We start from the raw sequence: 14,604 nt of genomic DNA on the forward strand, positions 1-14,604 counted from the left end.
TAGTCAGCATCCCAGAGACCTCATACCTCCTTTGCAAACATGGTGCTTTATATATTGTGTAATGTTGTTGGGGGAGTGGTGTCATAGTGGAATCATCACTGGACTAGTAATCCAGAGACCCAGCATACTGCTCTGGGGGCGCAGGTTCGAATCAGGGCAGATGGCGAAACTTAAATTAAATAAAATCTGGAATCACAAGTCTAATGACGACCATGAAACCATTGCCGATTGTTGTACAAGCCCACCTGGTTCACTTATGTCCTTTAGGGAAGGAAATCTGCCATCCTTATCTGGTCTGGCCTACATGTGACTCCAGATCCACAGCAATGTGGTTGACTCTTAAATGCCCTCTGGAATGGCCTGGTAAGCCACACAGTTCAACGCAATTAGGGATGGGCAACAACAGCCTGCTACACCCACATCCCATGAATGAATAGAAATAAAAATGTAGTCATTTTTGCTTTCTAGTCTTACACCAAGTCTACTTCTGACCTTGTGGATTCATTCCCACATGATGCAGATGTGGAGAGAATAAACCTAAAACTGACCATTTCACTGAATTCTGTTGGGAGTACTTTTACAATTCAACATTCATTTTCCATGAAGCCTATTCCATCTGTTTTCAATTTTTATATGGAGATGTGAACAGCCACAAGAAAATAATGATTTTATAACATTTGTAAAGAAATCATAAGCTGCAATATGTTTGTTGCACATTCAAAAACATGCTGTAACGTCTTGCAAAATAACTTAACTGAAAAGGATCGTCATTGGGATCCAGTGTCATAAAATAATGGCATTCTCTCCGAGGTTTGAGCCACAGGGTTGTGTGACACTCGGACGTTTTGTGCATTTCATTAGTTGTAGGCAAAGGGATTCTCAGATAAATTAACAGAGCGTAAGTGTCCCATGCCCAGAAGTGTGAACCGAATATTTTTGTCTTCCTGTAAAATTGTTCCTCTCGCCACATAGATAAGCATGATTCAGTAGCGTGGCTATCAAAGCATTAAAATGCACATATAATGTATAAGCACACACAAAAAAGTCAAACTTTCAGCCTGCTAGGAGAGCTTGCTTTTCATCATTGCACCATACGAAGAAACAATGAGGGGAAATTTAACCACCGTAAATAGGAAGGTTTGTGTCTGGTGCAATGTTAAAATGTAAAAAATCTTTATTCCGAACACAACCCTCAGATTGTGGACCGAATCTCCCTGCAGGCATGAGGAAACGTAGCCGCACCTTTGCGGCTCACAAACAGCACATCTGACCCACGTGTGACTTCACTCACTATTTTCTGTCTTTGCACACTGGGCTCGGATCGCAGTAAGGAATGTGGCTGTCGAGGCAGACCAGTTAGAAGGCTCACCTCAGTTCTCCAACACAGTGTCCTAGATCCCAACAACGTCTAAAGGCCTTCGTCATATTCTTCATCCCCCCCATCCACCAGCCCGCACCCCCACCATGCAAGCGCACCCCCTTGTATTCTCCGCAGATAGTCACTCAGTATGCACTATGTACACTCCTCAGATTCCATATAATATCAATGGAAAATATTTTATATTCCTCAGAAAATATAAACCTCTCAACATCTGATGAAAGCCTCCATATCATAGGAACACAGGATTATAAGACACTCCTTCAAGCCTGCTCCGCCATTTAAAATCATATCTGACCTACTTTTGGTCTCAATCCCACCTTTCTGTCTGTCCCGATATAACCCTTGACTTCCTTGTCTAACAAAAATCCGTCGAACTCTGCCTTGAATAAATTCAGCGATTCAACCTACACTGCTTTCTGCGGAAGAAATTCCACAGACCTACAACCCTCTGAGGGAAAAAAATCTCCTCATCTTCATCTTAAAAGGGAGACCTTGTGATCGTAAACCATGTCCCTCAGTTCTATTCTAACCCACAAGAGGTATCCTCCTGGTATCCACCTGATCCAGTCCCCTCATGTTTCAATAAGATCACGTCTGATTCTTCTAATCTCAGTGGGTGTAGGCCCAACCTGTTCAATGTTTCTATATAAGATAAACACTTCAGCTCAGGGATGAGTTGACTCAATCTTTTTTGAATTGCTTTTAATGCAATTACATCCTCTTTCGAATAAGGCGACATAAACAGTGCACAGTAATTCAGATGTAGCCTCACAAGGCCCTGGACAGCTGCAGTAAAACCACCTGACTTTTATATTTCATTCCCCTTGCAATAAATGCCAGCATTCCATTTGCCTTCTTAATCACTCGCTGTACATACATATTAACTTTTTGTGATTCATGTACCAGGACATCCAGATCCCTCTGGACCACCAAATTCTGCAATCTCTTGCCAGTTAAATTGTATACTGCTTTTCTATTCTCCCCGCCAAAGTGAACAACTTCATTTTCCCACATTAACCAGTAACGTCATTGAAGCCTACTTGTGACAATAGGACAATAAGCGATTATTATTATTATACGCCATTGACCAAATTTTTTACCACTATGTCTCTTTGCAGACTCTCTACTTCCTCTTGATTACTTATTTTCCTACCTGAGGAAGGAGCAATGCTCCGAAAGCTAGTGATTTGAAACAAACTTGTTGGACTTTAACCTGGTGTTGTAAGACTTCTGACTGAGCTCACCCCAGTCCAACACCGGCATTTCCACAACATATTCTAAGGCCCCAGGGTGCAGGTCATCTAGTCTTGGGGACTTATGAGTGTTTAGTTCTAACAGTTTTCCTAGCACCATTTTCCTGGTGATCGCAATTTTTCTAAATTCCTACCACTAATCTTTGCAGATTTGTATAATGCTTGTCCCAGATTTGATTCCCGGCTTGGGTCATTGTCTGTGCAGAGTCTGCACGTTCTCCCCGCATCTGCGTGGGTTTCCTCCAAGTGCTCCGGTTTCCTCCTACAAAGTCCCAAAGGACGTGCTGTTAGGTGAATTGGACATTCTGAATTCTCCCTCAGTGTACCCGAACAGGCGCCGGAGTGTGGTGACATTTTCACATTAACTTCATTGCAGTGTTAATGTAAGCCTACTTATGATAATAATAAAGATGATTAATAACTTCCTTATTTAGCCGTGGATGATGCATTCTTCTCAACAAGTCCTGTTTTCTCACTGGGAAAAACCTTTTAGAGAGTGATTAAATATCACCTTAAAAGTCAACATGTTTCTACTTTCCTTCAGTTTAAACTAGTTTTCCAGTTCACTTTAGCCATTTCTGCCTTAATACCCTTATAAGTACTTTTATTCAGGTTCAAAGCACGAGTTTTAGACCAAGTTTCTCCCCTTTAAACTGGACATGAAGTTCTGCGATATTATGCTCACTGAAACCTAGTGGCTTCTTTATTCCTATTTTGAAGAAATCAAATAATCAATTGAACTAAATCAAATAAACTGAGGGACAAATTCAAGGGGCAGCCCCTGAACGGGATACCGCCTGAAACAAAAAGCAAATCACAAATGAAACTTAAAATATCAAACCAAAATATGATTAAGAGGGTCGAGTACCATTTTTAACTCACCTGTTTGGGGGGTCGTCGAGTCCCCCCGCACCCCACTTCTCACGGGCAGGGCATCCCTGGCAGTACCACTGTCACGGTGCCAGGCTGGCACTGCCATGGTGCCTGGGTGGCATCAGCAGTGCCAGGGTACCACCCTGCCCAAAAGCCGACCAGTCGGCTGGGAGAACCCCCCCAGTGCTGGTATGCCTAATCCCCAATTGTGAGGACCAGTGCTATTCGGTGCCTGGCTGGGGTGTCTTCGGCGGGGCCAGTGGACCCCGGGAGCCGGTTCAATCTGACGAAAGCAGACTCCGTGAGTCTGCGTCCCACCCATTGTGGGCGGTATCATGATCGCAGCATCTCACATGATCTCGTTTGATCTCACGAGGCGTAACGACCATCAGGAATCCCGGAAGAGGCCTCTCCCGGGATCTACTGAATTCCGATTCCATGGGGACGCAGCCGATAAATTGAGCGCATATCTACATTACAACACAGTACCTAATAGTGAAGAGCGAAGCTACTTTACAAGTAATTTTGAGAATATTCCAACATCCCCAGCAGGCTTTCCATTTTCTCCACAGACCTTCTTTTAAAAGCCTGCAGTGTGAGAGGAAAATGGTGTGTGGGATGAAATTGGATTTTTGTCCCTCATTTAAAATGGGAAGCATGGCCTCAGCGGGGACGCGTGTGCTTTTGACACTGACTCGCAGAAAGGCCAAAGGAAAATGGCACTGCGTCAGTGGTAATTTCCTCCATAACAAAACCAAGTGTGACCATTCGCTCACCAAAACCTGCTTCCACATACAGATGTAAATTCGACTCTTTATCTCCCATTTTAAATTTAATCCAGGCTGGTAGGGTTTCCTGGGCAGCTAAAGGGAGTTGAGGACAGCTGGATTCAGCAGGTAAGCACTTAATCGGCTCGACCCAGTTACGTGCTCCTGCCTCCATCCCTGTATTCGGGCCTTGCCGCTGGGCTATTATCTCCTCAACATTTCCCATCCCTCCTTCTGTCCTTTGGGCTCCTCAGCTGCTAGCTCCCATCTTTGTTTCTTCTGCAATGGCAAAATAATACCAGCCGCTGCTCCTCCACCCCCCCCCCCCCCCCCCGCCCCACCACCACAGTACCCCTCCCGCACAGTCCCCCTCGCCCCACCCCACTGCCTCTGAGCAAATATTGTGACTAAATGGTTTGGAGCAGTCAGGATTGTCAGTTCCTGCACTGGTATGGCAACGATCTTTTTTCCCCCTGGACAGCAATTTGAAGATGTGAGAGCGGGATTCACCGAGCCTCCGTGCCGAAATCCCGATCGGTGCAGGAGCGGAGAATGGGTGTCAAACCTGAGATAGCATCCGACGCCACTCCCATGATTCTCTGGTCCCCGGAAAATCGGCGGCAACCGTGTGCGCGCGGTCGATGCGGCGTGGGTCGGGGGCCGTTGATAGAGGCCACCGCTGCGATTCACTGAGTGCAGCTGGCCGAGTTCCCGACGGCGTGGTTCTCTCATGGTTCCATCCGCAGGAACTCGGCATGGCGGCTGCGGATTCAGTCCTCGCCGCCGTGGTGGGGGCGGGGGTATCATTCACGGGGGGGGTGGGGGGGGGAAACCAGGGCAGCCAGGCTACCGATCGGGGGTCACTGATCCACGGGCCCATTCAATCTGGGGGGGCGGCCTATGTTTTCAGTGCCTGTCCGCGGTGTGGGGCGGTCAATGCAGGCCGCCACAGTGCACATGCGTGGACCCCCGACCAGAAGTGCAGGGCCCCGTATCGGCAAGCAGAGCTGCGAGGACTACTCTGGGGCCCTGCTAGCCCACTGAAAGTCAGAGAATCACCCTGGACTTTCTCCACCTAAGTCCAGGGTGATTAGCGCGTGTTCTTTTTGCGGGCATGGGGACATAGCCTCATTATTGGAGAATCCCGCCCAAGATCTTTCACAGTCCTTTGCAATGACAGTATATGCACAATATTGGAACTTTTCTTTGCAATCTCTTCCATAAAATAAAATCAACAGTATTGTCACATGTATGGGATCTGGTGTTGAAACAAAATCCTTGATTCAAACCATGTTATAACCTCAAAAGAAAATGCATCTGCTTCGAATTTGTTTTCCCAGCGCTTTGTATTTCGTCGTCATTGCTGATTCTCACTTATGGAAATTCAATTGTGATGGAAAAGAAATGCAAACAAGGACACATGCGCTTCACTTAAAAAAAAGTAAACAATAATGTAAGGCGTTATGGCTGTTGTTTTTCTTAAAGGGGCCAGAAACCTCTACGAACTGTGCTGTGCTGCCCAAATGACATCATGTTCTATTTATGAACTGTGGAAACTCAGAACAGATTGTATTGCTTTAAAAAAAAATCCTCGCATTCCATTGTTTCCTTGGTGAATGTGGATGGAATTAGCATCGAAGAACCTGAGGAAAATCCAATAAGAAACTGCATGGTGCACACTAAAAGCTAAATTTGACAGAGCTTTGGCTAACTCCTGTCAGTATAAGGTGTAGTTATTACTACTTCACATGGCTGACAGGGTTTTGTAGGCTCTTAATTACATTACCATTAAATGGATGCATTGCTGCAGCATTAGCTTTAATTACACTCGACTTTTGTTCCATGGCATCATGAGCTTATATTTGCAGATTCTCAATAAAACCCATTAGAGCTGATCTGATTATTTGATTGTATTTAATTGGTGGAATTTTTTTTAAAAAATCATATAATTACACACAGTTTACAACACAGAAACAGACCATTCAGCCATTTGCTCTGCACTACTGCCGTTTATGTTCCACACTAGCCTCCTCCCTCCCTACTTCATGTAACCCAATCAGCAATTCCTTCTACTCTCTTCATCCCTGGAATTTATCCAGCTTACCCTTAAATGAATCCATGCTATTTCAACCACGATACAGACCTACACAATCTCATAGCCAGCATGTTAGATCAGAACTTGCCACATCGTCATGAATGTAATGAGACAGGAGATGATGACTCCACGGACATTCCCATCTTCACGATGATGGGGCCCAGCACTTGAGTGCAAAAAGAAAGACTAAGGTATTTGCATGGTGAGTGGATCATCTATCTCGGTCTACTCCTGAGATCGCCAATCTTCAGACAATTTGATTCACTCCATGTGATATGAAGAAATGGCTGACCGCACTGGATACAGTAAAGGCTACGGACTCTGACAACAATCAATATGCAGTGCTGAAGCCTCTCTTGAACCAGCTATGCTGACCTATTGCAGAGTTGGTTCACTACTGGCATCTAATCAACAAAATGGAAAATTTCCCAAGCCTGTCCAGTTCACAAAAAGTATAACAAAATTCTGGCCAGTTACTGCTCATCAGCCTAGTCTCAATCATCAGCAAAGGTATGAAAGGGAGCATTGACAGTGCTATCAAGCAGAACCTTACTCACCAATAGCCTGCTCAGTGGTGTTTAGTTTGGGTTCCGCCACGACCACTTTGTACCAAACCTCAGCACAGCCTTGGACAAAAGAGCTTTCAATTGGTGAGGTATAGATATAGATATAGAACAGTACAGCACAGAACAGGCCCTTCGGCCCTCGATGTTGTGCCGAGCAATGATCACCCTACTCAAACCCACGTATCCACCCTATACCCGTAACCCAACAATCCCCCCCCCAACCTTAATTTTTATGACTCTACGGACAATTTAGCATGGCCAATCCACCTAACCCGCGCATCTTTGGACTGTGGGAGGAAACCGGAGCACCCGGAGGAAACCCACGCAAACACGGGGAGGACGTGCAGACTCCGCACAGACAGTGACCCAGCCGGGAACTGAACCTGGGACCCTGGAGCTGTGAAGCATTTATGCTAACCACCATGCTACTGTGCTGCCCATGAAGGTGAGAGTGAGGTGAGAATGACTGCACTTGACAGCAAAGCAACATTTGATCAAGTGTAACATCAAGCAGCCCTAACAAAATTGAAGCCAGTGAAAATCAAAGGGAAAGCTCTCCCTTGCCTGGAGTCATAACCAATGCCAAGGAAGATGATTTTCAGCCCATCACTGCAGGAGTTCCTTAGGGCAGTGTCATCAGCTCAACCATGACTTTCTATCCACCGTAAGGTCAATAGTGAGGATGCTCTCTGATGATTACGTAAGACTTGGACCTTCAGCTGATAAGTGGCAAATAGCAATCACATTACACAAATACCAAGGAATAACCATCTCCAACTAGATAGAACCTGAAGTCTCCTGCTGATGTTGAAAGGTATTTCTATCACTGAATCTTTCACTTTTAACATCCTGGAGGTCACCAATGACCAGAAACTCAACTGGTCCAGCCACATACATACAGTGGTGATAGGAGTGGATCAGAGGCTGTGGGGAATGACTAATTTCTTGACTCACCAAAGTCCTTCCACCTTCAACAAGGTCCAAGTATTGGAGTGTGATGAAATAATGTCCACTCACCTTCAGTGCAGTTCCACCAAAAACCGAGAAGCTCACTACCATCCATGACAAAGTGGCCTGCTTGATTGGATTCCCATTCCCCACCTTAAACATTCACATCCTCCATCACCAGCACATCATAGCCACAGTGTACACTACCTGCAAGATGCACTGAAGCAACACACCTAGGTCTCTTTGACAGCACCTGCCAAAATTGTGAAATATACCACTTGAAAGACGAGAGCAGCAGGCAGGGAGGGCCAACCCCACTTCCATATTTCCCACCAAGTCACACACTGACTTGAAAAATATAATACCATTCCCTCATTGTCGCTGGGTGAAGAATCCTGGAACGCCTTTTCCGACGGCACTGTAGGTGGACCTATACGTGGACTGCAGCAATTCAAGAAGGCAGTTCACCACCGCCTTGCTAATTAATTAGGGATGATCAATAAGTGCTGGCCTTGCCACAACCCATGAAGGAACAAAGAAAAACACCGCAGGCGTGATTTTCCGTTCCCCACGTGATGTGTTTTCAGGGGGCGGAGGAAGCTCACCATTGGCTGCCGGTGGGATCTTCCTTTCCTGCCGGCCTCTACACTGCTTCCTCATCCTGTCACCGAGGAACCCACCAGAATCACCATTGGCTGGTAGGAAGGACTGGAAAATCCCACCCCATCTCACTGAAGCAGATGATGAGGGATGGGAGGAGCTTCCACTGAACAGTTGTTTTATTTAAATGCCACTCTATAGAAGACGGTTGCTGTTGTAATAATCATTGGAATATGGATCTCTTTTAAACTAGTAGAATAACGTACCTTTGTTGTGAACGATCATTTTTCTCCAAATGAGCTGGAATGCGATTTCAAAACGATTACTTGTTGCTGTGAGAAACACAGAACACAAATTTAAGCAATCACTTGTACTGAGTCTCTGGGACTGTAATGTTTTCAATAAATTGTTTCAACAATCAGGGGTATGATGGGCTGCCAAAATAATTAACTGAGACGTCCTCCATAACTGGAAAATCATAGATCAGAGTCACACAGGGACACCTCTGTCTAACGTGCATCCTCTGTCGGTCAAGATTTAGAGATATTGTTGAACAGTCACTCTCTGTGGAAAAGTGGCACTTCTATTTATAAATCCCTACCTCTCCATGTGTATATATTCCTTATCTCTCAGTCTGTTAAAGCCCATTCTTCTTTTTGTACAGACACTCCTCACGTACTGCCTTCAGGCACTTTCATCCGTGTCTGTGAACACTCGCCCCACTACCTATAAATATTACTTTCCTTGCTGTCTCTGGACATTCATTCTTGACTCTGCGAGTTCTCTATTCTTTGCTTGTGAATCCATCACATTCTGAGCTCATTCGCTCCTCTGACTTTGGGTCCCAAAATGATAAAGACAACTCCAGCAGTGAGAGCACGATGTATATATTCAGCAGGCCATAGGCTTCTTCAATAGGCATGTTCAAATGTCAGGTTATGGGTTACATCTTAGTGGAGCATATTAGGCCGTATTGTTGAACAGTCATACATCATGCAGGGGAGGGGGGGTGGTTCATGTTGACAGGCACACTCACATCAGGTTACAGGTTTCATACAAATAGGCATGTATAATTTCTGTTAGAAGTTTATTTTTGCTGATATAACAGTGGCGTCGGTTCAATATAATTTGCAGAAGCCAAATAAAAAAGAACCTGAGTGATTCAGCTCCTTTATGTCACTATAAACAATGAGACTTTAAATACACAGATCTCTATTATAAACACTGCCCAGCTTTAAACATAGTCATAATTTAACATGACAGCCATCAGCTCATGCTGTCTCCTGCCCTCTAAACGATTTCACTGGGCCAAACGTCGAAAAAATATGTTAACACTTTTTAAAAGAATGCACAATTCACTGAATGTATTAAAATGCAATGTGTTGTGCAAGTGCAATGTTTAAAAACACTTCTTTATTTAAGATCCTAATTTAGAATGTCACAGACTGTCCCGCAGTAATTGATTGTAGGTAAAATAAAGTAGATCTATTATTTTGTAACTTTCTTTCCATCCCCTCCCACCACCTCCACAATTGTTCCTGGGGTTTCCCTGAAATTCACCTGGGAAGCTTTCGGGGACATGAGGGAGAAATTCAGACTTACTTTTAGCAGAACTTAACATCATTGTGAAAGAACGAGAGGTGGAATTTATATTGTACCTTGTTACACACCTTAGAGACACTCTAAGGCACTTCACACAAAGCGAATTATTTTGACTTATGCAGGCAAACACAGCAACCATTTTGCACACATTGAGCAGAATCTTAAAATCTTTGAAAATAATTGTGGGTCAAAACCATTTCTGGCTCCTGAGCCCGTACATGTTGACAATATTCCCGCTGGCATGATCTTCTGGGTGGCTGCCTACTTATTGGCCCCCTTGGTGTCCTCCATCCAACTAAGGACAATGGGTGGGCTCCTGAGGCCACAGACCCTATCAGTGGATCTGCGGTTTGGAAGGATGGCAGTGCCACCGGCAGAGGTAGTAGTTGCCAGTATAAGAAGAGACTATGACTGTGGCCTATGGTCTTATGGCGCAGTTGGTAACGCCCCAGCCTCTGAGCCTGAAGCTCCAGGTTCGGGTCCCATGCTAGAATGGCCAAGGAAGATGTGTTTGAAATGCAGCCAAACCAGTTAAATATCAACCTGCGATCCTCCCAACACAAGCCAATGGCAGGTGATAAGAGTAGGAGAGATTCCCGGTCAGCTATGTGATGGAAAGAAAATTTGAGCCTCTACCATTACAATCCATAGCTCTGTACTACAGCATGCATGTAAATGTGTGTGTTGCCACAGCAACTTGGATTCCTTAGGGTTGACTGGTGTGGATCAGATTGCGGCCAATAGCATGGGATTCAATTCCCAATCCAGGTGAGGTGGACTCAAGACTGGCCTCTTGCCCTGCCAGTGGTGGAGGCCATGGTGCTGTGGGTTGGGTTTGCTGTTGGGCAGAGAACTGACGAAGAAGAGACTGGCCAACATTATGGAGGAGAAACCTCACCATAGGATAGCAGCTATGGCCCTCTGATCACTGCGGCTCCAGTTCAGTAGGATGTTGTTAAGTGAAGGTGGCCTTGCTGCTTCTACCCCACCTTCTGGAGACTGTGTTTTGTTGAGAGATAGGTCCAGTCCAAAATAATAGGATGCTTTCTTGTTCTTCAAATAATGGCATGATTTTTTAAAACATTCAACTGAAGCATTTAATAGGCAGAAAGGGTCTTTGTTTAATGTTTTGTCCAAGGATAGAACCTTGGGCAATACAGGATTCAGCAGTGTAGTGTTAGACTAGATTGTAATCTCGGGTGGATTCTCAACCACGTCTGCCCAGCTACCGGAGAATCCTGCCCGAGGTCAATGGAGTTCTCCATTGTACGCGGCTCGCCTGTGGCTTTCTTGGGGTGGGCAGGGCGAGAGAATCCAGCCCACTCATGTCATTGAGGGATTACTGGAGACCGTTTCCAAAGGATATTTCTTTATTTTGAAGATTTTACTTGGTCTTCTCTGATCCACTGTCAACATCCACCCCCCCCCCCCCCCCCCCCACCCCTCCCTCCATCCCACTTGGAAATTAAGACCCCTTCCAATAGGCCTCAGCTACCAGCTAGCCTATTCAGCTGAAACTGTACAACCTACTTTCACAAATCTCTGACGAGTCTCCCGTTCTTATTCAGCCATGCTTACCTTGTCCATTCGGGTACTGGATTGAATCATAATCTGGAGACAAGTATGAAGAATCTCATCCCCCAGGTAAAGATGTTGTGATAGGGAAGTAGGAAGACTGACCAATTGCCAATCATGCCCTACAGTCTATGGAACCACATGACAAAAGCACAAGTCTGCCACTGAGGATAACTTGCCTGCAAACAGTTTTCAACAAATATATCATCTTGGAGCCTTGTTGACCCTGGAAAGACTTGTTTATTTCTCTGCTTTCTGCAAGGGATAATGGTTGAAAGCTGGTAATTAGAAAATTACCATGAACGGCGAGGTTCCACTGGGTTCCTACTATGCCAATGCCATTGGCGCCGATTCTCTGGTCCCTGGAGAATTGATGGACCGGCGTCGCATGATTCACCGACGTGTGGTCAGAGAATCCCGCTCCATGTCAGCCACTGCTTCTACATTTGCGAGCATGTGTAGCGGCTCTCCAGGTTAGGTTTCTTGAGGCTGATTTCCCATGTGCATTTGTTCATCTGTCAGGTGATGGATCCCTGCATTCAATGTGGAGCAAAGACCAGAGCAAAGGTGGTTCAGAACACATCAATATTCTTGCTGTTCAAGTTGTCCAAATCCAAGTCAATGTATCTGTCTTACCTGCTGCAAGTTGCTTCATTGAGGTCCTCGAGAATGACCCACACAATGAACGATAAAACTGACTCCCATTCTGAATGACAGGATGGTGTATGTTGAAAGTTTACTTCCAGCAACTGTTTCCTACTGTTGATACAAATGCCATTGACAGCTTGATTCCGGAATTTGCACATGAGCAAGAGGAAGCCCTGCTATTTCATGCACTGGAGTTTTGAACTTCAACTTTACTTTCAATCCATAATGTATAATGGATTGTGGTACAAGTTTGGAATGGGAAGAGACTGTGAGATAACATAGAACATAGAACAGAACAGGCCCTTCGGCCCTCAATGTTGTGCCGAGCAATGATCACCCTACTCAAACCCACGTATCCACCCTATACCCGTAACCCAACACCCCCCCCCCCCTTAACCTTACTTTTTAGGACACTACGGGCAATTTATCATGGCCAATCCACCTAACCCGCACATCTTTGGACTGTGGGAGGAAACCGGAGCACCCGGAGGAAACCCACGCACACACGGGGAGGACGTGCAGACTCCGCACAGACAGTGACCCAGCCGGGAATCAAACCTGGGACCCTGGAGCTGTGAAGCATTTATGCTAACCACCATGCTACCGTGCTTCCCTAGAAGAGTTTAATTTTCTTTTTTATCAGTATTGCTGTGGTGCCAGTATAAACGAGATTAACGAAGGAAGAACTAGGGGAGAGATGGCAGCAAAGAATTTGTAAACATCCAAACTTTTTGATGCTAAAAATGTTTCTACTTTGTATATTCATTCCTTCCACCACTGACCAATGGCAGCAGTGTGTCCCATCTACAAGATACGCTGGAGGAACTCACCAAGCTCCTTCAACAGCATTTTCCAAACCCTAATCTCTATCAGCTAGAAAGACAAGGGGCTGGATTATCTGCCCCGCCGCGCCACATTTCTGCTTCACCCCGCTGGTGGGTTGCTCCGTTACGCCAGCTAGTCAATGGGGTTAACCATTGTGGGGCAGCCCCATGCCATCGGGAAACCCCCAGGCTGCCGGCAAAACGGAGCATCCTGCCAGCGGAGAATCCAGCCCAAGGACAGGATTCATGGAAACACCAACACCTACAAGTTTCCCTCCAAGCCACCCACCATCCAAACTTCCAAACATATGAAATGAAACTGAAATGAAAATCGCTTATTGTCACGAGTAGGCTTCAATGAAGTTACTGTGATCCTTATCCTATCCTATCGCTGATCCTTCACTGTCATTGGGTCAAAATCATGGAACTCCGTTCTCGTACAGCACTGTGGGTGTCCCTACACCTCACGGACTGCAGCAGTGGTTCAAGAAGGCTGCTCATCTCCACCCTCTCAAGGGCGATTAGGGATGGGCGATAAACGCAGGCCCAGCCAGTGATCCCATAAATGAATAAAAAAGTTATATTTGTGACTCTTGAGGAACCTGTCACAAAGTTAAAAAAAAAATATCTTGACCCTCTCTGGATTTGATCCTTGTTGCAGCATTCTATTGTTGCTATCTGTTAAATTTCTTGGGGACTGAATGAAATCATGAGACCCTGGCTTCCGAATCGCAACAAAACCCTTGCCTGGCTGGGGTGAGAATCTCATGTTACCCGAAATATGGCTGTTAAACAGAAGCACTGGGGCAGGCGGATATCAAGTGAAGAGAGAAACATGTCACAACTGGCCTTTTGAGACCTGTGCACACCCATCAGCCCATAGCCATCACAAACAATAATTACCAAACACCACAGGGGCATGTGGATCAAGGCCAGCACATGAGCAGTAAGGAGAACATGGTTCTCAAATTCCCCTGAGAGTGACCATTGCAAAGATCACCAAGTGCTGTGTTTCTGTTTGCTGAGTTTGATAACCTAGGTTTCAGAAAGGAAATGTTGCTGTCGTCAGTTGTGAACTGCACTGGGAATATTTTCTTCCATAATTTGGGCGATAGTACTCGTCTGTAATCCTGCCCTTCTCCGAGTGACAGACTCATTCTTTAAATACACTATGATGTCATCAATGCCTTGGTCAATCCTAACAAATATTTTACTCATTTTCTTTATATCAGAGGGCTGCTTCTACAGGAAAATGACCAGTTCTCAGAAGCCCTTCATTACTATAAATTGGCAATCGGTAGCAGGCCTACCCTGGCATGTAAGTAACCATCTAACGCTATTGAAACCATGAACAGATTTTTGCATGTGAAAATAAAATAACGAATGAGTTTGTATTGTTTAGCAAAACGGCCATGCAATCCAGATTTAGAGTATTAATTTAAAACAAACCAAATGTGAGTTGGTCAACACTC

At 45.3% G+C, this 14,604-nt stretch overlaps 1 protein-coding gene across 2 annotated transcripts in view; it reads left to right on the forward strand.

Annotated features, from left to right (window-relative positions):
• tmtc2a (transmembrane O-mannosyltransferase targeting cadherins 2a) overlaps nucleotides 1-14,604 on the forward strand; it is a 204,281-nt gene that overhangs the window by 125,327 nt on the left and 64,350 nt on the right. For both annotated transcript variants that reach the window (XM_038780384.1, XM_038780385.1), the window contains exon 5: nucleotides 14,365-14,450. In XM_038780384.1, coding sequence (XP_038636312.1) covers nucleotides 14,365-14,450 — 86 coding nt within the window. The remainder of the gene's footprint in view (nucleotides 1-14,364; nucleotides 14,451-14,604) is intronic.

The sequence above is a fragment of the Scyliorhinus canicula genome, chromosome 20, assembly GCF_902713615.1.
Source record: "Scyliorhinus canicula chromosome 20, sScyCan1.1, whole genome shotgun sequence".
NCBI classification, from domain to species: Eukaryota; Metazoa; Chordata; class Chondrichthyes; order Carcharhiniformes; family Scyliorhinidae; genus Scyliorhinus; species Scyliorhinus canicula.